We start from the raw sequence: 26,688 nt of genomic DNA, 5'->3' as shown, positions 1-26,688 counted from the left end.
AGAAATAAACTATACCAAAGACATACAGAGAAGGAGGTATAGCCTACTTTTTTTTCCCCTTTCCTCCAGACTTCCAACCTGCAGGTACCCAAGGAGGAATGTAGTTCTAGGGGTTGGTTATTGCTTAACAGCCAGCATAGAAATGCATCTGCATGACTGCAATATAACACAGCACTGTAGGAAATGCAATGTATCACCAGGCTGGCTGAAGGGGGTGAAACACTTCTTCTCATTATCCATTTGCTCCCATTGACCAAAGCATGTGTCAATCAGACAGACTTTTTTGATGCACCACACTGTTCCTTCCTACAAAAATTTAGTAGGTTGCTAAATTATGTGGCACTTAGCGACACGGTTTAGTGGTGGACTTGGCAGTGTTAGGTTCACTGTTGGACTCTAGGATATTAAAGGTCTTTTCCAACCTAAATGATTCTGTTTGTGGCCCATAGCAGAGTCCAGAGTGACCTCGGAGTTTCTGAAGCCTCCTCTCTGATACACACAAAAAATGGTTTCACTAATGTTTACACAAACTTTCGCCAGGCAGACACCCTCCATTTAAATAAACCACATTTGACTCTTGCCCATTCTAGTCTGATAGCTGGCAGCCATTCTGCTTCTCAGGAAAATAAAAATGGCTTAATATGGCTATTAGCAAAAATGAGAAAACTAGTGTCGATGCTTTTAATACTTCCATCACTTTTTGGCTGAGATTACATACGGCAGATTGAAATTCATTCTCCTATTACAGTGACACAATTGCGTAGTAAAGATGAATAGTTTGTGGTTTTATAGCAAAAATGAGTCAAAACCACACAAAAAGGACCACTTAATGGTTGTCAAGTTTCATTTGGAAGCACTAAACTTCCAACTTCATCATCTTAGTGATAGTTTCCTTTCCCAGTATTTCTTCAGTTTATCTGTTAAGTCTACTTCTAAAATCTGTGGAAGTTGAATAAATCATTTTTACAAGAAACCTTAAAAATTGACCCTAAAAAAGAGCTTGAACCATAAGCAGAACAGTTGGAAAACATCAAATTAAATATAAATTACTTCAGTTCTGTGCAGGTTTGTGTTTTTTTTTGTTAAAGGAAGACAATTCATTTCTATAGAGATTACTGTAAAAAAATCTTCACACTGCCTCACTAATTTATGTACCTGAATATCTTACAAAAGCAAGTTCTGATAACAGTATGTTTAAAAGTATTGTCTGTAAATGACCTGTACAGCTCTCCCCAACAAATTACTTCAAAAGCCACTTGAAGAAAAATAACACTACACAAAAAAGCACAGTAATAACAGCCACATAAGTCTTCTAAAATAACCTTACTCTTCATTAAATTAGGTACAGTAGTTACCAGTATCACCAATTAAAAATCTTTCATTTACAAGCATAATGTACACAAAATATTTTTCTTGAGTAACTAACGAAGATGATATTTAATCTTAAGCAAACTGCTTCTTGTTACAATTGTTCAGTTCCAACTATTGCTTAGTAGTCCGAAGAAGAAACTTCACCTGGACCAAGAAGAAAATGCTTCTCAGATAACTGAGTAGGAGCTTCCCTGAGTTCTTCTGGCCCCATGTATTCTTTCAGGCATAGCTCTTTTTTCCCCCCACCCTTTTGCCTCAGAAAAAGCTTGTGGGTTTCACCGCTGCTTCATTCTTCTATCTAGATTAACCTGATGCTTAAGTAGCTATCAGAAACTCTAGCTGTCCTGAAAGAGCAGGAATCTTCTGAAGATTATATGGCTACAGGCCACATGGCTGCTGATGGCGGAGACATAAGAATGTGGGATGGGTTCATTTGGTTATGAAACCTGTAACTGAGGAAAACATGACTCTATCTGACATATCCAAGTTCAGTTGCTTATTATTCCAGGCTGAAACTCCTAATACTTTTCTTTCCAAACCTGTCCTTGGACAGATGCTAGCAGACCAAGCCACCAGTCAGTTTTATTGTGTATAATCACCAGGCAGAGCAAGAATTTTATTTTATTATTCTTAACAGCCACACACATTTTAACCTCATTTTGGTACTTGTTGTTGTAAATGAGTTTTAGAAGCTAATGCTTGGTAAAGTGAAGATGTGCAGATGTCCCAAATGACATTATACTTCTTTCCAATGCTAGTAAACTGAGATATTGGATGCAGAAATCACATTAGAGTGAAATGAAACACTAATGCAGCAGGCAAGGGGCATTTGTACTGTTTAGCTTCAAACATTTAACACTGGTACCTAAGGATGGAAATACGTGTGATGAAAAATATGCAGGTAAGAAATCTCCTTCCTTCAGCTTGAAATGGAGTCAGTTCTTCCAACTTTCTCAGGGTCAAGTATTAGCACCCAGTGCCATCTAAGACCCCCTGGGGCACCTCCTTGGTCTTCCTCTGTTAAAGAAGAGCCTAGGGCACCCCTGCCTCCTGTGTTGCACCTGTCAAGCCTGAGTGAATGTGTCAGATCCTTCTGGCATCTCGAATGGTACTTTAAAAGCCTTTATGTTGGGAGCTGAATTAAGGCCTTAAGCGATATGAACAACATTAAACTGTGAGACTGATAGCTGAGAATTACCCAAAGACATAACATATCCTGTTTCAAGATCTGCTGAATCATTTTGCAGTATAAATTAATTGGTAACATTTCCATCTGAGGAAAAAAAAAAAAAATGAGCAGGCTAGAAATACTAGTCCAGAATGAGCTACATGTTTTTAGATGAACAACCTCAAAATCATTCTAGTAAACAAGGTAACTTATTTTCATGTACTTTTTTTTCAGAAAACTCATCCTGCATTTAGAAATGTAATGAAAATTCTATCAATTTCTTCATACATTAGAAAGAATTTCAATTTCTGATTTAATGTCAAATTAATTTCAGCATTAACTGTGCAACTTGGAACAGTGTCTTCTCCTCCAGCAGAGTTGCTAAGTAACCACAGTGTTTTCTGCTCAAGACAGGACAGGGTCAAGGGTTAGTAACATGCTGAAGGAGTTTAAACTTTATCAAAGGAAAGAATTATTTATTATACAAGGTAATGAGGTAAATAATCCAATACAGAAACTGCTGGGAAAAATCTTCCCTTACAGAATTCTGCAGATTTTTATTTTACACATGCAATTGAATCTTCCAAAGAAACAGCATGATAGCATTCAAGACTTTGTCAATAGACTGCAAAAATTACTTCTGGCAAAATTCCCTGAATCGGCAATGAGATGGCCTAGATACCCTGACAGCTCCTCTTCAAAAGCTTTTGTTTCCATGACAAGGCCTTATCACAACAGTAGAGACAAAACATTAAAGAAAACTGATAGGGCAAACAGGTTATGCCACTTTTCCATTGCTATTATTTCTCAGAAATCATCCTTGTCTTCCAGGTATATTACTCTGCCTTTTTCCAATATGAAAATAATTTTCCTGTTAGATCCATTTGGATCAGGTACGTTCCTTAATGTGTATCTTTGGTGTGTCACATGCTGATACTTTATACGTGTTTCATTGATATATTACTTATCTGATATGTTAACAAGCATACCGATGTACAGCTGGGTTTGATTTTTCTTATATCCCAAACTCCCCTGCATACCTTCTTTGCTCCTTTCCTTCATCATCTGCTTTTCCTTTCAGCAACACCATGTGTATTTTGCAGCATGCTGGAAGAAACATCATGCTATTTTTTCGATAGCTCTGGATTCTCTGGTGGTTATTTCACCACTACAAAAGCTAATCTTTTTTAAATATTCAAAAGATAACAGTCTGTCTTTAGACAGCTAGTTAAAATTGTTCACTCAGCCAAAAAGCATGCACTTTCTGAAGTGACAACCAGACACGAAAATATGAAGCATTGCCAATGATTTACAAATACATTGCTGGCCTCTGTAGAACTTCTGTAAATCTTGGTTTGGTTTGTTTTTTGTTGTGATGCAAACAGCATTACAGAAAGTCCTAATTAAGGCATTAGAAATATTAAATGTGGGAATGAAAGTTTAGATGCAGTTCAAAGCCAGCAGATGATACAATGCAGAAATTTTTGGCACCCTCTCACTCTGTTGCTATGGAGAATTTCTCCTGGCGATGGGCGCCCTTGAATCCAGGAGTAAAACTGTACTGACTTACACAACCTTCTCTGAGTTTCTTGATCAGTACAGCCTTCCTCTGAGGCCATGAGCTCACAGGTAACTATCACGATTCAGTTAACATTTCTCTTCTTGCATATGAGTTTTGATCCTCTTCACGAGGAGTATAAGAAAATAATCAATGCACCAGTATTTCCTGTAACACTTTTTAATAATAATCTCAAAGTATCTTTTTTCTGACATCTTTTATCAATATAAATGAGAGCACAAATGTTTGAGAAAGCTATGAAAACACTGAACAGAAGCTTGGAAGTTGCCAAAAAACGTATGTAAAAAATTCCTCCCCTTTGTCCAAACTCCATTATAACAATTGTGGAAGGCATTAATAAAAAATTAAAAAAAATAAATAAAGGATAGTCTTGGAAAGAGAAGGGACCATAGGCTCCCAAAATCCAGGCAGTTTCTGAGTCTCTGAATCACTCCCTGAAAGCATGTATCTCTACTTCCATTAAGTACACAGGCAAACCCTGACAAGAGCCTCCTAATTGAAAAATGTAACTTTGGCACCCAGTTGTGCATGTGTGTGGGCTGGGGTTGCGACAGGACCAGCAGCCACATGATGACAAATTACTCACACAGCCTTCAAGAGGCAATGGCCAGTAACTGAAAGGATACAATAAACTCCCCTCAGTGCCAGAATCCAGCAGAGCAAAGCCATAAGAGATTCCCCATGGCAGGTCGGGACTGTGCGACAGCCCATGCAGAGGGTCCACAGCAGCATTTTTAACAGCAGATATGCTTATGTGGGTACCTTATCTTCACCTGCTCTTGCTGAACCTCCTTTTCCTCTAGGAATGTTGTATCCCTACTGCTCTTTAAGTACACATCTAATTCCAGAGACTGCACTCCAGCGGGGACCGAATAAGGCCTTGGATAAAGCTGGCAACCAAACTCACTCCTTCTGAAGTGCTTTGCAGAAGTACAGGAAAGTACATCTGCTGTAATGGGCACGAGCATTATCAACTTGGGATACAAAATGCCTAGCCCTTTGCAGCTTTTTAAAAAAATTATGTATCTTAAAAACCAGTGAATTTTAAAATGACCCATTGTCACCAGTGGGAGATAAAGCATCTTAGGAATTTATTTAGGATGATTTTACCAGCTAAGTGACAACAAGAAGCATACTAAGAATTCATACTAGAAAGGAAGGCACTTACTAATAGAAGAGTTTCCAAGCACTGATAGTACCAAAACCCCAAATCATCTGTAAAAGTTAAGTGGGTATCTACATCAGCGCATGGTGAGTCAGCTAGAGCAACTGTCCCGTAACACCTCAGTATAGAAAAGCCTTCCTTCACTTCCTTACATCAGTCAGTCAGAAACTCTGTGTTCTTAAATCATTAATCACCTGCACCTCAAGGAAGCCAACAAGTGGCCATGTTTTAGACTGATGGAGGATGATGGGGCTTTTCTTTCTTGAAAAGGGAAGCAAGCACCCAAACACTATCCATACGAAGATGCATGAGCAACGCAGCATGGAAAATTGTGCACTAGGTACTTGAAATATCAAGAGCCAGTACAATCAGTCACATGAAATACTGTGTCAAAACTTCTAATGAGAGAAAAGGCGGCAGTTAAACCCCACAACAACTCATTACAAAGCTGCTTAAGGTCAGCCTCTACATTTACAGCAAGTCATTTATTAGAGTGGCACACCAGTGCCAGTCTCGCACCACTGCTACTACGCCTGAGCTCACTCAGAGCAGGTACTGCTGGCAGTGCATCCAAACGTCAGCTGTGACCGCAGGGAACTAGTGTCTCTCAGCAGCTGGCCTACAGCTTTTCACCAGAGAAGGCTTTCCACCAGTTTTAAGACCTGCCTGCCACAGCTGAGCATCCTGGAACAAAGGAAATTAACCTCTCTTCTGAAATTGAGGTAATGGGGAGGGGCACTTCTCACCACCCAAGCTTTGTGGTTTCAAATTTCAAAGATTTTTAATATTAGAAGTCACTGCTTTATATTTGACATTTACCTTCATTATAAAAATCTCTCATTGCTCAACCATTGCCCTCATGTGACAGAACTGCCACCGCATATGAAGAAACAAAAGGTAAAGGCTTTCTGTGCACAGACTCCTCCCTGCTCTTCCTTCTGAGCAAACCAGTCAGCTCAGAGATAAACACTCTTTTCATCAACAGTAACAATGCTGACAAGAGTATCAGCCCATTCTTTGCTTCATCCTATACTTTTTGGATTACTAGCAGAGTCCCTATATTGTTTACTCTTACAGAAGTAGCTTCTGACAGTTCTGTTTGCATGTGCTTTTTTAGAATACTTTTATTAATTTTTCCACGAGTTAACATGCATATTGAGAACACTCAAGTGTACACACCTCATTTTCTTCCCTTGTGCACAGTTGATGGCGTAACAGCTTTCAGATTAAGTTTTATAATATAAAACTATGCCTCAAGAATCTTTCTTTTGCAAGTTAAAAAAAAGCCACTAAACTAAACTAAATATTGCTTACTTCCTTTGCAGGCAAACATCCAAATTAAAAATGTCTCTCCTCAAGAAAGACTGATGTCTTTGCAACGGAGCTACTTTCAAGAATACCATCGAGGGAAAAAAACCTGACATTTTTTGTTTTGCTCAGAGAGGAACACAACTTGCACTTTGCTGGGAGAAAGTAAATGTTACTGCCTGTTTTGAGATATAGGATGACATGTTTATTAGAAGGCTTTAGTTTTAGAAACGTTTTTTTTCCAGTTCATTAGAGGAGATTTCAGGGAATGCAATAAACTAAAACTCAGAAAAGCTGAAAACAATTGTATTCAGTGGAATCTTTATAGAGTGACCAGTGATTGTACATTTGTGCAGTAACTTTTTTTTTTGCTAATGATATTTAATTTCATACATAATACTTCTTAAGTGATTAAGAAAAATGCAAACATAAAGGAACTCATATCTATCCCATGCTTATTCACCGATGATCTGCAAAAGTTGTTAACTGGCTAGAAGGTTTATATTTACAAATACCATTAATTTTACTAGAAAGGAGCAAAGGGACAAATAATTAAATAATAAGAACATTGGGCTCTGAACAGCTTGACCACAGCATTTCTTAACATAAACCTCTTAGTTAACAGAGCTCTTTTCAGTTTTGCTTCCTGTGTAACATTTACTTAGTAACTTGCAGTCAAAATACAGAAATATCCTAGGCCACACTGGAATGTGCAGCTATGTTCAGAGGCACACATATGCCTGCAAGAATGTAATTAGAATTGTATTATGTAATAAATTGAATAGGCATGAACTAATAACTATGGGAAGAAACTGGGCACGAACTGATAAATAAAGGAGTGAAAAAGAAAACCAACATAATACATTTGTGTAAACAGAAGTACAGTCTACTGTAACAGGACTGAAATTCTTACCTTTGTTATTGTATACATCTAGATAGTTTGGTGCTGAAAAAATTGTGATTAGTGAAGGAAAGCCTGTTGTTTGGCTTTTCCTGTACATACGATACCTAAAAGGAAAGAAAAGACACCAATTATTGCCTAATGTTGTATGTGTATTTGTCATTGACCAAACATAGTGCAAAAACCCTAGTACATTACTGCACTGCCTGTTAACAAATGCCAAGACACAAGAACAAGCACATGCACTGTTTAAAGCCAAGGAAAAGATACTTCCTACAGGTTTATTGATTATACCCATTTTGGATGGCCAGGGATCCAAACCATGCTGGAAGGCCATGTCTCCATCTGAACGTTAGGGTGCCAGAGGTGGGTTTTGTTGCAAATTTGCTCAGTGCCCCTCCCTGGAGCCAGCTGGTCTCTATGGGCAGGCACCCAAGGATGTTCTCAGACTTTCCCCCCATAGCACTGAGGGTAAAGAAAAGCACCAGCACATGCCTTGCAGATGCCCAGCACTGCCTTCAGAGGAGAAATAAGTGCATGTCGCCCACAACCCTCCACAGCTGCCTGCCCTCCCTGGGCATGCAGGCAAGGGTAAGACCAGAGGAGATGCAAAGTATGAGAAGGGGAGGTGAAATGGGGGGATAAAACGTTTTCCATGCTGTGTCTAATGGCATCCAGTCTATTAGCCAGTTTATTAATATTTTCATTGTCTAATCTTGCTGCTTTATGAAAAATAAAAGCCTTATTGGACAAATATATAATCAATGAAGCATTAAACCTGCAAGTTATTGGAAGCAAATCAACCAAGTAGTACTTTTTTCTAAGACACAAGTAACACCAAGTACTGCTCTTTAGTCTTCAGCTACAAGAAAATGAAGAATTTGGCAAACATTCACAACAGGTGAACTGGAACCATTTTATAGTTTCAATGCAAATCCCTTCTACAAATTATTTTTTTTCACCCTTAATTGGAAAGCAATACAATAAAAATGAAATTTCATTACCCTTGGATACTTCATGCCAGTTATTTTTGGCAGAGTAATAGCTTGCTTTTAATTGCATTGAGGTTTTTAAGTATGTGATAGTTCAAACATTCAGAATAGCTTTTTTACATGCACAGTGAATATTGACCTCATTCCTACAATCTAGCTACTTTATCTTTTATTACTATTCAGGTTGCGTCAAGCTTCTACCTCCAAATAAACACAATAATAATTTATGCCAGATATACAAAGCTATTTATTCAGGTACCAATCCTTTATTAAAATCTCCTAAGTATGATTTTTGATATATGTATTTTTTAAGCAGCATTACAAAATTTCTATCTCTACACTAGCAATAGTTTCACGAGGGAACCATTAGGTGCTTGACCTGGATTGTTTTTGCACACAGCCTCTTAATAAACTTAAATTCACTACTGATACTCCTCCATACATTATTTTTTGGCTATTGAGAATATGTTTATATTCTCGGTAAAGCATAAAACCAGTAGGCTCAGAAGTTTCAGATAGGTGTGAAAGACTTAAGAGATGGCAGCTCTGGCACTCGTGAGAGAAAATACTTCCCAGGCATCATGGCAATCACTGTGTCCGAAGTTTCAGAAACATTTGCAAAACTTCTCCAGCTTGGCAAAAGTTGTTTTCCTTCCCAAGTTTGGCATAAAAATAATTTTTGTCCATTTTATGCCACTTAAAATCACCAAGGCTAGGTAGGTGGGATATATGAGGATTCCCTAAGTCCTGTAACTCAATAACAATGCAAAAGACATTCTAATGCCAATGGATGTTTTTATAACATTAGTAAAAAGTGCAAACTGGTGTAACTTAAGGTTTTCCTGTTCATTCTCAGTTTCTCCTTCTTTCCTTGGTCTCTTTGCCAACTACGAGCCATTATTCATTATTAGTGCCCTGTCTCCACACATACTTACCCAGCATCCTGGGCTTCATGAGCTCGGAGTATAGATAACAAATTATTGTGCTGTAGAAATTCACATACAGCAGGGTAACTGTTGGAAGAAAATAATAGCACCTGTTATTGCATTATCAGAAGCACCACATTTAGCTCTTGCTTTCAGAAAAATGTTTCATCCAACATGTGTCATTCATGAAATCAGCCCTTGCTCTGCAGGCAGATTTCCATAGACACACCACTGGCAGCAGCATCTTTTTTAATCTTACCCCATAACTGCGCGGAGAGGAATGCTGGAAAGCTGCAATTCACGGTATAACAACAATCACCCTAGTGCTTATCATAAATAAAGTAATTTATTTTTTTATACTTTTAGATTCAATGTACTCCCAGAAAGGAAAAAGGGGTTACAACGGTTGCTGGCAACAGAAAACCTCCTCGCTCACTAACCACAGTATGCACAGGATGCTGTGGACACCAGACAACATGGTGTGTGGAAAGAGAAGGAGAAAGACAGAAAGAAATGCAAATCAGTTTTCAAACTGGTGATGTTTGATCTTCTGAACTTTATCTCCTTGATAAACAAGAACTACCTTTCCCCTTAGCAACTTAAAATGTAAGTTCTGTTACTTCTGAAACCCCCAAAATGTTCTCATTGGATACATCTTTCCAAGACATGTTCTACTGTATGAGTTGAAACAAAATCATCAGGTGAAAATAGTAATAGAGGAACATGATAGAGGAATTTCTATCACATTTCTCACTGCTGAGGGACAGTGTTGCTGTCAAGGATAATGGTGGAACCATTTCTTACAACCTCAGCACTGTGAAAACATTTCTTACTCTTTTAAGTTACTGAACACATATGGAAATTACACAGAAGAAAACCAGGATAGCATAACCTGAATGCAGTTATGACAGAAAAAGTGTGAAATATTAAGAAAAAAAACTATTTTAAACTTATACCTCAACAAACATTATAGAACTCAGGGTTTTTTTGCTTTCAAAAATAAGTTTTTTCTTCTTGCTTTTAAACTGCTGATGACTCTCCCTGCCTGTATTGAAGGATAACAAACCATAATGGGCATCTATCAGCTCAAGTCAGGAAGCAAAACCTCTCTTCTTCTGTCATTAGTAATTTAATACAGAAGTCAAGAAAGCCAAAACTTCCTGGCTTCCCGTCAAAAGCCAACTGTAGCAAGAGCAGAACAGAACAAAGTACATGCGTGGAAGAGGGTACAGGAGAAGTGGTGTTGGAATAAAAAAGACTTCACACATTTGGCAAAACCTTATCAGGCCCCATAAAAACATCTAAGGGTTGGAAAGAGTATTCGGATGACATTCCAGACTTGACAGAGAGGCAGGCTGGAAAGACACCTCCGTGATCACTTCTGTGCTGGTTCTGCAGCACGAAGGGCTCGCAGTGTGCCTGCAAGTAACACAAACATGCAGGGTCTCTGAATCTCCAAGCTTAACTCACATGCAGGTGGTATGTTACTGAACTGTACGTATTATCAAAGACCCTCGCAAGAACAGGGTCTTGCAGTACCTTAGGGGCAAGATGCAGTTATGCAGTAACACTGTTGGACGAAATACTAAAGTAAAAGTTGTTACTGAACATACTGAGCAAGTTAAAAATAAATCTCAACTGAACATTATACAAAAGACCTGCTGTCCCAGCCATGATTTCACAAGCCACCTTCAGAGCCTACTTGCAATCACTTAACAGCCCCATCAGTTTCTAACTTCATGCATGAAAGAGATGAAAATTCATTAAAAAACCCCACAAAGACACCAAAATCGAATGCATCGACTCCCTTAAGCTTATCCAAGAAAAACTACTGCTTACTTCCAACCTTATTGGTTATTTTGAAGCTGAAATGTCATTTGCAGCTAGAGGCTACAAACACAGCAGAATGGTATATTGCTGTTTTTGGACTTGACCCATCTAGCATGTATTCTCAGTTGTGAGTTTGGTATTTGGAATTGTCTAAGATTGCCATTATAAAATAATTTCAATTCCCAAATTACATGGGGTATCATTTTGGCAACTGTAGTGATCTCAAATGCTGACAGGTTGCCATTCAAACCCCTGGCAAATGAGAACTAATTTGCATATGTTTCTTTTCATAATTAATTGTGACTAAATGTAGACTTATGGTGCATTCTGTTTAGATATTTTTACATTAACTTCTGAAAACTGGTTCTATAATGAAAAATCTGATAGACAGTTGATTGTTTGTTATCAGTGTAGCTGCTCAAAATGTCTAGCCTATTACTTTTTTTTTCCACAGTATTCTTTTCATCCAGTGTTAAGTACTGCTTTTAAAAAAGATAAAATGAAGTGGTGAAAAAATGCTTTCAAATAGGTATGATAACCTGTTCTTTCCATTTCAAAGTACAAAAGTGGGGGTTTTTTACTCCTTAATTATTATATTCTTCATAAATCCATGGAAAATAGACTTCCACTAGCAGAATTTGGCCAATTCCACAGGGACTCCACCTAGAAAGGCAGAGACGCAACATAGTGCTCTAGGCAAATACACACAGAGAAAAATCTGGCTGCCATCTTTACTTGTAAATGAATACAATGGTATCTGTAAGAAGCAAGTACTCATATTACCCAGACCACTAAACCCATGAGCTGGTTATCTGGTTGAAGCAGGGGCTGGGAAGAATCAAAGTTTTCACCACATGCAGCTATTACATACGCTATACCAATTGCAACAATAAACACAGGGCCTTTAATTTCCAGCACTTCCTTAACATCAGTTTGCTCCTGCCCAAATGCATTTTCATATTAAAGAATATTCCTCAACAGAAAAATTAAGTAAACAGCAGGAAGACCTGCAAAATGCCAACAAAACACAGATTGTGGCAGAAGTTACCAGTAACAAGGTTTTACAGAAAAGACCTCTCCTTGGAACTTTTTCGTAATCTTTCTAATGAAAATTATCATCTTATAATGAAATTCCCTAGTAGTTTTTCTGATCACCACCCTTCCAGAACCACTCTCCCCCTTGCCCTGCTTTGCAGAGCACAGACTGTAATTCAGAGGGGCCAGAAATGAAGCAGTTGGCCAAGAAGGAAAACAAACAAACAGAAACACCCCCACGCAACAGGCTTTCCCAGAACGACCCAGCCTTCTGCCTGTGCTTCGTGTGTCATGCTGAATCACAGAAGAGCAGTGACTCATGGAGAAAACAAAATACCCCACCACTAAGCTTGAGAGACATTATTCTCCATGGAACATGTGACTGATATTCCCTACTCTGGCATCCTTTTTTTTAAGTGAAAATGCCTCATGCATAGTTGACCAGTTCTGAGGTCCCTTCTGCATGGTCACCAGTTACTTCTACACAGTTTTGGAACAGAATCAATACTTTGCTAACATGAACAAAATGGGAAATGTTTTCAAATTGCTCTTCCACCAGTAACTGGAAAAACTGAAGGGATCTAATCTATTGGGTTTTTTCATATCCCTCATCACACCATTAAAGCAGAGGCATAAACTTTTTTTTAGACAATGACATTAAAACTTAGCCCAACAGCTTCTCTAAGGTTACATACAGATAGAAAAAAAATGTTTTCAGCAAAGCCCATTGGCCTCATGCTTCACCCTCTGAAGGCAAATGCTTTTGCTGTTCTGTAGTTCCAAGCTACCAGCACAACTCACTCCACCTGCTTTTTCTTGCCCTTAGCTGTGCTCTCTGCAGAGCTGCACTGAGAAACAGAGCAAGGAACTGCACAGAATTGGAACAAACACACCCATATCTTTTTGCAGAGTCATTCTTTTAAAATTGGATGTTTTCCCAGGTCTGATGGAGCACATGAGCAACTCTATCAATACAGTTGGGCAGATAATGTGAGGGCAGCAAGACACTTCTGGCTAGGAAGAAGGAAGGCTGGGCAAAAGCATCTGTTTAAAATGCTGCTACTGTTAAAAAAAAAAACAACCAACCCAACATTCATACAACTGTGCCTCGCACCGCGAAGTGAAACACACAACAGTCTTCAAAAGCTTTTAGCAGATATTTCTCTAGTCCTTGCATACTCACAAACATAGCATGTGTGTAAAGTAAAGTACTGAAATGATGTGCTGGGAGGGCCAAAACTACACCCAGAGCATCTGTAAGGCTGAACCATTTCACTGCTACCCCAGGATGCCAAATAAAGTTCTTAGAGGAGGTTGCAATCTAGTCCCTCTTGCCACTGCTAACTATTTCTGTCTTTTCTGCCTAGAACAATGTAACAATGTAGTCAACAGCCAAAGAGTTCTATAAAGCTCAACATTCATGAAGAACTGATATTAAACTTACTAAGAAAACCCAAGAGGCTGGAGCAACATGCCTGCAGAAAACTTCCGAGTATCTGCTTTACTTCTGAGGCCATCCATTGTATTTGGCCAGGCTCAAGCCATTCTCATGCGCTTGTTAACAATCAGTATTTAACTAAGTCTTATGCACATAAATGATCCCAGAAAGTGAGCGTTGAGCTTGCACATCTGCTTACTCCTGATAGGAAACCCTTGATATACTTTATATAGGATAAGACACTGCTAATTAACTCAGTGGTGCAACCAGTCTCCTGACATTCTTTACCAGAGCTTTGACACAAAGGAAAGAAAACAAGCTGGGTGTGGATCCAATTGCAATTTTTCATGGTTAGAGTCATGCATGCTCATAGTAACTTTGTCCAAATGCAATGAAATTATATTTAATTCTTCATCCATCCAGCAAAAATCTTATGGGAATGATGATGTTCCCCATCTTAGTGTGGCTTAAAAAGGAGAGAGCTTTCTCCACACCTCAACAATCACCTACATCCACTTAGCAGCTGTCTCTCTGAAAGTTATTACTACTTCAGAGAGGAAAAAAAGAGTCAAGCTGACTTCAAGCTTTCTGATCACTGAAGGAAGCCATTCTCAAGACAACAAGTAGCAGTCATCTTGACAAGTCTGATACCTTTCTTATAGAAATACCTGAGAGTTACTGTACCACTAGTTCATGAAATAAGTGCAATGCGTCATTGGCAAGATCAGTACAACCAGCTAAGTGCAAATAAATATTCACTAAATAAATCCAAGGCAAAAAAACAGATAATCTGATAAGCAAAGAGGAAAATTTCTTTATCTGCTGATCAGCTGAAAAATCAGGGGTGGGTGGGAGGGTAAGGTTCCCTCTTGTTCAGAGTATTTCCTGAATATGGCATTACTTTGGGTAAGGCAAAAGAAAAGCTTAACTCATAATTCAAAAACAGTTTACATAACTAGGACTCCATTAATTATTTCTATTTTTTTCATGAAATTGCATCAAACATGACCATGACTGCAGAGGACATACAACCTTAAATTTCAGCACAGGAAATGAAATCTCAACACTATTGCTCTTTGCTCACTTTAAGGTACAGAGAACTTTAATACATTTCCAAGAACTGCTTACATTTCACAGTTACTTTTCAACCTGGCATTGTTCTGTTGCCATTTCCAAGAACCCATAAATTTCAACAAGCCACACTGCAAAATGCTGCTGGATGCAAAAGGCACGCATTAAGCTTTGACTTTTAGCACCCTTGAAAATTAAGCTAACCATTTTTTATATCTCTAAATGGCAGGTTAGGTCTCTGGTTTCAAAATCTGACATTTTACAGTCCTAGCCATAATAGTTTCAAGAACTCTTATACAAAAGGAAATTACTTGAAGAAAAACTTCATCAGTTTGAAATTGAATGTGCTGTATATGAGCAATCACCTAAGAAATGCAGTGAGAAGCTTATCAGGCTACTGTAAACTACAGTCTTTATACTTCCTCATTTTCCTCAAACAAAATACTCAGTGTTTAACAAATGGAGATTTCATGTGCTACTGAGCTGGAAAGTCCTGTTAACATATTATATGTACACAGTTTGAAAGCCATGTTACTGTTGTTGTCTTCATAGAATTTTGCTATAGGATATAACTTTAAATGAGAGAAAAGTCCCTTGAAATTTGTCATGATAATGAATGTGTCTGGTAAAAGAGAAGTTATTACAGTTCTTTCCTGCAATTGATTAAGAGATCTTAATCACCTAGAAATCATTCCTCTGGCTCACATGCATGCCTGAAATCTTCCTGACCTTCCTTCAAAACACCCACTGTTACCTTTAACTTTCGTTTCTGGAAATGACTGGGATTATCATTAGGTAAGCAATTAGTGACCTTCCAGAGCAACTAGGCACTTCTTTTAAGAGTAACACTTTATATTATCTCAGATAACATGACTCCAAGCGAAGTCACCTGCTTGTGTCATTAAGCAGTCACATGTCCCTCACACAGGACCTGACAATTAGGTATCTTTCAAATATTTCCTCTTCTCCTGACATATGCGTTTTTCTGAATGTGAGTCAGGACACAAACTACATCTGACATTTTTGGGAGAAAACTGATACATATGTGAGGGAAATTTTATGGTAACAGTAAGAAACTGAGCTCTCTAGAAAAAACCCCAAACTCTACAACCTAGAAGTTGTTCCAGTATATAGTAAGTCCTGCATCTAAGCACACGGCATGTTTACATCGTTCATGAGGGGAAACAACTGTTGCTGACTGCAGGGAGCAGTGCCCGGGAACCCCAAGCACAGGCCAGCACTCGGTGCTGCCACGAGGAAGAGGAATGATTCTAGCCCTCAGCGTCACCAGCCCATTTCCATGCAGATCAATTGCTTGCAACAGTTTGACACCTTCTATCATAGTGAGACCAAACATCTATGAAGCACTTCCCTGACATTCCTGGCCCAAGGACGGTGGTAGGACTTGCCCAGGGAAGGTGTGTGCAGGCAGCCCAGGCTGTAGCACAAACTGCTCTGTCCTCAGCACATCCCCCCCCAACACAGAAACTATGGCTCAAAGGAAGGACTAGGAAAAGGAACTTCTCAAAGCCAAACCATCTGTTACCTTTCTGCTAACGTTACCAATAAGGGGGTTGATTCTAGTGGCTGTTTCTTGGTTACTGGTGGGAGCCATTGATTTACTTTCAAGATGTCACTAAGCAGCTACAGGGCAGCTATGATTCTCCAAGATCATAGAATTGTATCACAGAATCATAGAATTATTTGGGTTGGAAGGGACCTTGAAGATCATCTAAATCCAACCTCCCTACATGGGCAAGGACACCTTCCACTAGACCAGGTTGCTCAGAGCCCCATCCAACCTGGCCTAGAACACTTCCAGGGATGGGGCTTCCAGAACTTCCCTAAAGAGCTGGATTTCTCACTTCTGCTGAGCTTGTTGGGAAAACTTAAGACTTGAGTGTCACTAACACAGGCTGAAGCAGAACCACTGCCTTCAAAAGGTTCAACAAGCTCTTAACATTTCAATCGTGTCTTCATATTTCTCCTGAAAATAAATTTAAATTAAGATTCCACTAGCTACATTTCTCATTTTGTCATTTAATCTCCTCCCCTACTTGTTTTCTTTTTGTTCTTAACTACCATAACTACAACAAAAAAAGCCAAAATCCTTCAAAATCCCCACACAGTCAGAGGGAGGTACAATGTAAACACCACCACTTCTTTATGAGTCCCTTCCTACGATGAAAAGAGAATGGAAGTAGCACTTCATCCCCAGCTCAGGCACACTTAACAGGGTGTCTTCTGTCTGGTGGTCACAGGGACTCTGTCTACAGACCAAGAAGCCTGCCACTGGGAATGGAGAAGCGCAGCAGCCAGCACCCAGGAAGAACTGGGGAAGAGGAACCCATCATTGCTTGCTTTTGTCTCCCTTCTGCTTTGCCAAAGAGGGGACAGTGGGACATCCCCTAGCACTTAAAAAAATCCACTCCTTTAATGTACAGGGGAGAGACACAGATACAAAACTCCTCCATGTTTAAAAGTCAACTACCACTAAGTAGAAAAGAAACAGAAGAAAGCTTCCTTTAAGCAGTCACAAACCAAACCACAAGCTTTGTTTTAAACATCCTTCTATCCCCATTACTATTACTTATTTTAGGAATACTATCACATTTTTATTTTACTAACAAACTTCAGTAGAAATAAATAATTTCAAAAATTAAATACAAGAATGTTACAGGCACTTGTCTGCACTTCAGCTCATAGCAAGTCCCATTTAACCAATGCTGTTCAAATTCTCAATTTCTTGCAAAGAACTACTCCTTAAACACAAACAAAAGTTTTATCAAACTGAGAGGGGGGAAAAAAGTACCTCTGTGATGGAAATCACACTTTTTACTGACCCTGCAGAGCAACATGTAGTGAGTTTTCTAATGCTGGCATCTTTCATTCAAAATTAAGTTATCATTTTCCAACTAAAAATGGAGTTGTCTACCCCTTTTAAAAAGTGACACATTCATTTTGTAACTTAAGAGAACAGAAAGAAGCAAAATACACAGGCTTTGGTGAGTAAAATCAAGTAATTTTAGCGTTTTCCACTTGGAGGTGAAAGCAAGATACAAATAAACCAAACATTAATTTACCTAAAAACAAGACAAGCCTGCAGAAAAAAAGCCCAATTATCTAAATAGGGCCATGAACTTCAAGCAAATATTTCTACTGCAAAACCAGAACAAGTTCACATACAGAAACCCAATTCAAATAGGAATACTCACCTGTAGAAGTACGAGCACCCCCTGACTGTGTTGTGAGTAAAGTGTTCCTGAGTCTTCTCGTTTCCAAAGTCCTCCAATGGGTCTGACCACAGGATGTCACACATAGGTCCATATGCAGGTGGTTCCTTGAATCGATCTAACTAAGAAAAACAGGAGACAAAGAAATACTAACTTCTTTCAACTATGTATCACAGAAACACTGAAGCAAAGTTGCTATTTTTCATTCTATGGGTTGGTAAACAAAGAATCAAAGCAATTCAGTTTTGGGTTGCTCCCATCTTTAAAGCAACAGATTTTGAGTAACAGCAGTAAAACACTCCTTGCTAACACTGACAAAGAGAAGGAGCAGTTTAACTTAAAATTAAGAGATTCCCATTCTATGTGAACTTTTGTGTGCATTTTTTTTCCTTCTTCTAACATTTTTTGCAAGCATTTCAGTGCATAAGAGAGAAGATATTATGTCTGTATCTTATGATTTTTTTAACATTATGGCACTCGATTTATGCGAGGCAGCTCAAGAAAAACTACAACAGTTATATCAAAGCAATTTCCCATTTTGATGTAAATACATTTTAACCAAAAATTGCATTTAAATACCAAGACAGCATTTCTACATTACAGCATCTTGCCATGACATTTTATTTTAATTCTCGAAAACTTAAACCTGATTTAAGCAGCTAAAAACTCCTCTTTCTGCCCGTTGGTATTAAAAAATTCCAATTATGTAGAATTATACTTTAAATAAGACAAAATACAGCAAAATAGGGCAATATTAAAATCAGTATTCCTCTACAAGAACTCTCCAATGTAAAACACCCCTTTATTGAGATGAATTTTAAAATAAAAATTCATAAATATGCAAAACTAATTCCTGCTGATTGTGAAATATGAATAAACCTACTAGTGGGGGGGATCTGAAGATATTAGTGATCCTAATCTATAATTTGAGAGCTAAATAGCTTTACCACTACATTGTTGCAAAGCCAGCTAATTTTTAGGCAGATCATATTTTTGCTTAATGAGACAGTGAACTTTAACCTCAGAAACAAGCCTTCATATTCAGTAATTCTTATCTGTGCAGTTATGATATCTTAATCTAATTGCTTTAAAACCAAAACATATAGTTACTGGCTCAAGTGTTTTTCTTTAAAACATACGAATTTCTTAGTAGGCTACAAATTAACCTCAGAATATAATTTGTCTTTTAGCAACTTTAAAGCTCAGAAGTATATATGCACATTCGCAAGTCTCAAACTACAAACATGAAATAAAATCTTTTTTGCTGGAAACACTAAGTGAACAGTTTAAATACCTCCTTTTACAAGTATCAACTGAAATTACTTTTAGAAAACACCTGAAAAAAATTAACCCTTAATAATATGCAACAACACTGGATTATGTGAAGAAACTGTTTGACGTTGTTTGAAGTTTCATGAGATTTATAAGAAAATTCTTAGAACACGAGTGCCTACCTGACAAGCATGACTTACTGAGCCCAGCTTAATTTGGTAGGCACTCAAGTGTAGCACTATTTAAAAATGTGGCAGGACGTATTGAGAGTGAAGCTCTTGGCTCTTTTAAAAATAATACTGTGGGTTTGATGGTATCAATGATATTCATTGCTATTACATCATACATTTTTATTAAATGTTTTAAATATGGTGAGGTTTTCCCCAAGTTTATTTTTATTTATTCTCCAAGAAAGTGTGGAATGCCTTAGAAGGTGCAAGGAATCATCAGAAGGTGTGTGTTAGTCAACAGAGAGTGCTAGAAGACAATATTTAAATTAATGCTCTGTATTCATTCACCCCTAAATACTTACACACCTAACATTGTATTTTTGGTTTTGGAACACAAAGATGATAAATCCTTTGTTTTACCGGATACTGGTGATTTCCTTATCTCAGTAAAAAACTACTAATTGCAGCAATTCCTTTTATGTTCTATTTAACAACATCTTTAAAGGTTGATAATGTCAGCATAAATGTCAAAATGACACACAAGCATCTTCCACAAACAAGTAAGTGAGAAAGGTTTCAAGTTTTATTGTTGGCGGTTAACTGTTCACTTATTAGACCTCAGCACTATTCAGACTTACTTTTCTGATGTCATCTAAGGTGTTGATCTCTGGAGACAAGCCACCATGTACACACAGGAATTGCTGGTTCATCAGAGCAGCCAAGGGAAGGCAGTCGAAGGCATCCATGCAGGCATCATACACGCGTTCTGAATATTTGATTTTACCTTTTAAAGATCAAGATGGTATCAGAAAGTTCCATCAATATTTAAGAGCAAAAAAGAAATTAGGATGCTGCTTAGTATCTCACTCGTGCTCTGAGTGCTCTCTCTTGCACTGAGGACTGCACTAAAACTTGTCTCATGCAAAAAATTCTTTGGGATTATTGTTATTCACTGCCAGAAAATTTCTTCAGATTTGGAGGTGAAACTAATTAAAGTTCTGCCAAGTTTACTACATTTTTCTACAAAACTGAAAATAAACCATTTAATATACCATTATATTCTGCCATGAAATCTATACAGCAAGCCTTTAAAAGTCTGCTGAATGGTTATCTTCTACTACATTATTGCTTGAAATACTCTGTGAAGTAATCAGAACTTTAGCCCAGTCCCTTGTAATTAATTATCTGCATAAATGCCATTAGGAAATGAAAGAGGTGGTACGATGAAGCTGAAATGTTAATTTACCAATACACAAATCAAACTCAGTAAACCATGAAGCCTTTGAGCCAATTAACATTTCCTTTATCCATAATGCTAAAAAGGGAACACAGATTTATGTCTATAGTTTTAGCTTAAAGTACCACAGAAAAACAAAAAAGCTTCATTGGGCAGGTGAAGGTCTACATCTAATGAGCTTCTAGGTGTCAAGTGTATCCTTTCTTGCAACACAGAAAGGAATTCCTATAAAAAGAGCATACAAAAACAGCTGAAGCCCACTACAAATGTGAAAATGCTATACTTCAAGGAAAAAACCAAACAAACCCAAACTTAAAAATTCCTTGTGTTTTATTCCTGCGGAAGATGAGACCTAGGGTAAAGCCAACTCCTCCACTAGCCATGAAGGACCCGTCACAGAGGTGCCAGAACTGGTGTGCCGGCAGGTTTTGCCAGCCAGGCTGCTGAATGGGGCAACAACCCAGCCACTGCTGCAAAGAGCAACAGCAGCAGCACAGGTTTACTGAGAGCATCCAAGCCCAGGTGGCCCCACAGTAGCCACAGGCTGCTCCCCAGGCCAGGCTGGCAAGCTGAAATGTTTTGATACCTGCAGCACCAAGTGATGACAGCCCCAGGTTTGTACGGGTGGTCAGCCACCCAACACTGCAGGGAGTCCAGCCCTGTCCTTTCTCCAGCACTGAGACACTCTCTCCCTCTGCCAGACAACTGCCCTCTCGGGGAAGAGAGATTGCATTTTAAAACTAATGAGAGTCAACATGAAAAGCACATTTAAAGTTACTAATGGTAAACAAGCATGAAGTAGCCACAAAATAACAAGCCAAGTTGTAGAAAAGGGAATTAAGAGGAGAAACCTTAAGGTATACTTACATTCTTGCTTAAATGTGAAATACTCTGTTAAATGTCTACATTCATGATTCCCACGAAGTAAAAACAGTGTTTTGGGGTAGAGGATTTTCAAGGCCCACAAGTACAGCACACACTGAAAATCAGAAATAGGAAAGAAAAATATAATCCATAATTAATTATGTAATCCAACCACTTATGTTCCCTTCCACCAAAAAAACTAGCAGAAGAAATAGTATTCTGTGTGAAATACTTATTTTCAATGGGTTAACTTCACTTTTCATACATCACATGCAAACATTTTTCTGGACTTCAACCTGGGCTGTCTGAAATTAGTATTAGTATACTCTAATGAAGTTTAACACTTTTGCTAAATAGCATCTCCCTGTTCAGCCCTGTGCTGCCTTCAGTGGTCTCAGCCATCAAGAAGCAATTGATGTGCCTCTCTCAGATTTAATGCGTACTCTCCACTTGGCAGGTTAGGCAGAAAACCACCCTGGAAATAATTCCACCTGAAGAGCCACATTTCCTGGCATGAGGAAAAGCTTCCGTAGACCAATTTAACCCACACTTCAGGAAATACCTCAGCTTCCAGTATTACAGAGTTTTCACATGAATGCTTGCTAACTTTTCACTTAACATTGTTCTGTTTAAACGACTGAGAAAAAAAATCCACAAAGCTCTTGCACTAAATGAAGTTACTACAAAGCTTCTATAAAGCCATTTATCTTTCCAAAGGATTTCTATTTGAGATGAAATTTCTTCTAGACATGTTTTTAAAGATAAAATAAGGAGACTTGGAGAGATTAACCTCTGCTCAGACCTCTCAAAACCACGCGATTAAAACAGTTCTTTTGAAAACAAAACTGCCAGTGCAATGATGTCAAAGCATTACGAGACTCTTGACAAATGAGCAAACCAGCAAACTTCACAGAAGATTTATCCTTTGTTCAGGATGACCCTGCTCAAGTACCTGGCTGACAAACTCACAGCTCCAAGGGAGCTGATGGAAATAAGACCCGTTCATACCATGAGATGAGCCCACTGTCTGCAGGAACACTGTACAGGCCACAAACAGCCTCTGAAAAAACATGGGCTAGAAAACTATTTGAACAATTTCTCTGCCAATCCTTCCTTTCTTAAATATCCATGAACTGCAGAACTGTTGCATAAGGAATAGAAGGTACCCAAAAACCCCCACTTTAATTTGCAACTATCTTCTACCACTCCCCTTGGTTCTGTTGACAATTTTTTTAACCTTTTTTATTTTAACAGTCAATATCTTGGAAATCCAGAATGTACTCCTAACCACAACTTCTGCTAGAGCAATCAACAATCTTGTCAGTGTAATGCCTCTAAGTTGGTACAGTGTGAATTCCCTTCCGCAATTCAGAATATCTCATTAAAACTGCAGGAACAGATGAGTTACATTAATCGCGTCTGAAAATTTTGGTTTGTGCCTCCTCATTTGCTACATGGTCCTCACATGAAAAAATAAATAATAATAATAAACAAAAAACATCAAACAAACAAAACAACAACAACAAAAAACAAACGAGAAAAAGGGATAAACATTTTTATGTTTGCACTAAACTTCACACTATCCATAGACAATTATATAGCAGCAGGGGTATTATACTACTACTCTTTGTCATTAATTTATTGCACGTAAACATCTGGGTGCTCTGCCTGCACTCTAATTTCTGTTCTTCTTCTCAGGTGGTCTAGAACCAGGTACAAAGAGCAGAAAGTACAGAGAGCATCCTTCAGAGCCTGCAAAAGTAATTCTCCCCCTTGGAAATGCATGCCTCCCAGCTCATCCCATCTCTCCCACCTCCTGGGCATTATGGACACTGCAGGAAGCAAAAAAGAGACATTACAATGACAGGTAGATCCAGTGTGAGATTATGGTGTTAGGTCACAGGGACTATCTGCTGTTGCCCAAAACAATCACAAAGGGTGTGCCTGGATTTCCTGGAGTTTGCACAGAGAGAAGATCTGGCTTTGAAGACTGAAATCCTTCAGTGGGGAAGGAAGCCTGTTCCTCATGTCTTCAGTGCCAATTCTCCATCTCTTTGATGACAACTTCATCTTTCTTCCAAAAATTCCCAAAACCTTCTGCTTCATTGAACTTACTAGCCAATGCAAAATTTTGATGTAAATGTTATGAAGCAAGAAGTTCAAAGTGACACCCCCATCCATGTAAAAAAAAGTTCCAGCATTTAAAGTTGTATCTAAGTTACCCTAGAGCTTCTAATCCTGCCAAAGCAACTTATAATTTAGAAAAGCACCATGATTAGTGCTTAGAAAATGTGCTTTATTATTAAAAAAAACCCTAAAATTAAAAATTGTGGTTTAAATTTCTCTTATAACTAAGTTTTCATTTTCATGTTTTCATAAAGCCTTGGCAAGATTGAAATGAGCCCTAGGTAGTTAGAATATTATTCCAATTTGAGAAACAGGGGAAATAAATCTGGAAGTTTTATCTTTTGGACATTTGGTACTTGCTTACATGTAGATCTTTTTACATTTGCTTATTGTAGGTTTATTTTTTTCCTTTTTTTCTATGGTTCCTTTGAAGCATTCATGAGAACCAGACCAAGAAGATAACAGAGAATCTATGCAGTCCAGAAAGTTCTGTGTTTCCCTGCCACTATTCAAGTAACATAAGCCCACTGTTCATATCTTGTGATGTTTTCAAGTGATACCATATCGAAGGCTTATTTTGTTTAGACAATTCCTTTAAATTTCTCCTTTTTCTGAACCTAAAATCCAACACTGTAATATCAAAATAGTAAAGAAGAACTAATTACTGGATTATTTTTTTCCCCATACAAACTAAACAGCAAATACAACTGTGACAATTTTTGTGGCTTTTCAACTTAGTCATTTACATACTAAAAAACTTACGCCCAAACATTCTGTTTTTATTTTTTTCTAACTATGCTTTGCATATTTTAATTCCTTCTGAAGTCAAAAGATGTGTGATAATTTGCTTTTGTTGAAAATCTGAACTCAGTGTCTCTAAGTATTTGGTAGTACTGCTTTCCAATAGCAGTATTTTAAAATATTTGTTTTTCCTCTCCAACTTCTTTCCATCAAGACTATATAATGCATCAGCTCTGCTGTGATTGTGTAAAATGTACATAAGTGACTTTGCAATATGGACATCTCTAAAGTATTTTTGGCCAGTCTCACTTCATACCACCCAAAAAAAAAGGTTACATTACTTAATGCCAGCCCTTCAACAGCACCCCTGCTAACTTGCTTAGTATCTTTCAGCTGTTGAAATAGCAGATGTGTTAAGTTTATAACAAAGAGGTAATCGGCTCACCTCCCAGTTCCTACAGTCAAACTGTTTTCCTGGTGAGGCTCTGGCAGCCTCATCATCAAGAAAGAAAAGGTCTGTGCAATAAAGTGCTGTGTAAGCCAAAGGCACATATTTTCAACATGGATGTGGGATTTAACTCCACTGTCGCATGCTGAATTTGAGCCCTCACACAATTCGACATCTCAGCTCCTTCTAAAAAGGCAAAACCAAAAGCCTCAGACTTCTCACAGGCATCTCAAGTTGTTTGCTCAAAGCAAGGAACATACTATCACAGTAACACCTGTAACACAAGGCACTCACTGCTGGGTCCTTGTGTCAAGAAAAAGAGGTAGCTTGCTCTGTTAGCTGTGTGGCTTTATTTAGGTAGCAAACTCCCTCTCTAGATGATTGATGAAATTAAGTGTGAATGAATGAAAGGTAATTCATACTCAAAATGATAATTTAAGCACCACATTGCTAAGGTCTCTACTGATGCTCTCTGAACTGTGGAGCAATATATTGGCATAGCCTCTTCACCCTGTAACTAACACACACCACACCTAAACATAAATATTACATTACTTTAACTGCACAGAAACAATTATACCATCACAGTACTTAGGAGAGGTACAGCTTTCTAAAATGGAGTAACTATTCCAACGGAAGCCACGGATTTTTTTACACATGAACTGCATTCACACTACTGGTGTACTACTTATTACAGCTTTATTTCAGAGACAAAGATACATTGAACCTGTAACCAACATACAAGAGAGGCAAGTTCCTGCCATCTCTGAAATACCATTCCTTGAATACAGAGAAAGAAAACTTTGAACACTACTGAAAACAAACAAAAGATTGTATTGTCTTGGCTGCAACCAGAATTTTATTATTTTTTCAGGGCATAAAGGATGATCTCTTAAGGCTCTGCTGCAGAACAGGGACAATGCTACTTGCATCAACCAGATCTTCAGTGACAACTTATAGTCTGTGCCACAACTTATTTGCCTGTATACTCTTATTTTACCTGTTTTTCATGTTTCTAAACCCAGAGCTCACTTACATACAGGTTGCATATTTAAAAATTTAAAAGGCTACTGCTGTGGAAATAGACTTCTTGTGGACTTAGCAGTGATGCCACTCCTCCTGACCAGAGTCTTGCCTGTTTCTAAAACATTGTTCAAGAATCTCATTCTGCTAAGTGATCACCTACAAAATGTTGCTACATTCCTTATACCCTCTTCTAGTGTTTCCATAGAAGGACCCCAACAGGTCCAAAAAGGAAGTACTTGTTTTGAACCAAAAAGTGACTAGAAAATATTTTTTTTCTGAAATATTCCTCTAATTCTTATAGCTAGTACTTTCTAAGCAGGTACCCAAGTGCCAGCTCCTAGCTCTCCTCATTGGACATTGTGTCTTGGCCCCAGCTGTTTTCTGTGGAGATGGATGGGTTCCACAGAGAGATGTGGAAACGTGTGATGTTGAGTGACCTCCAGGGCACTATCCTGTGTTCCCTCCCCACAACCAAAAGGGGTTCTTGGCATGTTGGTGTCTTGCTCTGGGAACAGCTGGTGCAGGACAAGGCAAGCTGCAAGGATGGTCCTGACACAAACAGGTGTTCCAGTCTGGGAATGTAATATATTCAAAAATTATTGGAATTTGCTGAAACAGTGAATATTCATGTCTCTGAGGAGTGCTGCCCAGCAAAAATGAGAACTTACAAGATGCAAATTCTTGCTGGAGAGACATATATTTACTGCTACAGAGAAGAAAAAGGTAAAGAAATTTAGGACAATTAAAGTATTAGGATTTTCTTTGCTCTGAGAGAAGTGAAAAAAA

At 38.2% G+C, this 26,688-nt stretch overlaps 1 protein-coding gene across 2 annotated transcripts in view; it reads right to left on the bottom strand.

The window, feature by feature from the left end:
- The window catches only part of PPP3CA (protein phosphatase 3 catalytic subunit alpha), a 187,944-nt gene that overhangs the window by 23,437 nt on the left and 137,819 nt on the right, over window positions 1-26,688 (bottom strand). For both annotated transcript variants that reach the window (XM_051617943.1, XM_051617944.1), the window contains exons 4-8: window positions 21,564-21,675; window positions 20,098-20,243; window positions 18,000-18,139; window positions 9,420-9,497; window positions 7,505-7,599 (exon numbers count right to left, since the gene is read on the bottom strand). In XM_051617943.1, coding sequence (XP_051473903.1) covers window positions 7,505-7,599; window positions 9,420-9,497; window positions 18,000-18,139; window positions 20,098-20,243; window positions 21,564-21,675 — 571 coding nt within the window. The remainder of the gene's footprint in view (window positions 1-7,504; window positions 7,600-9,419; window positions 9,498-17,999; window positions 18,140-20,097; window positions 20,244-21,563; window positions 21,676-26,688) is intronic.

Source organism: Apus apus, chromosome 4, assembly GCF_020740795.1.
Source record: "Apus apus isolate bApuApu2 chromosome 4, bApuApu2.pri.cur, whole genome shotgun sequence".
NCBI classification, from domain to species: Eukaryota; Metazoa; Chordata; class Aves; order Apodiformes; family Apodidae; genus Apus; species Apus apus.
Note: the sequence above shows the minus strand (reverse complement) of the source record. Positions and strands in the feature narration are given on the sequence as shown.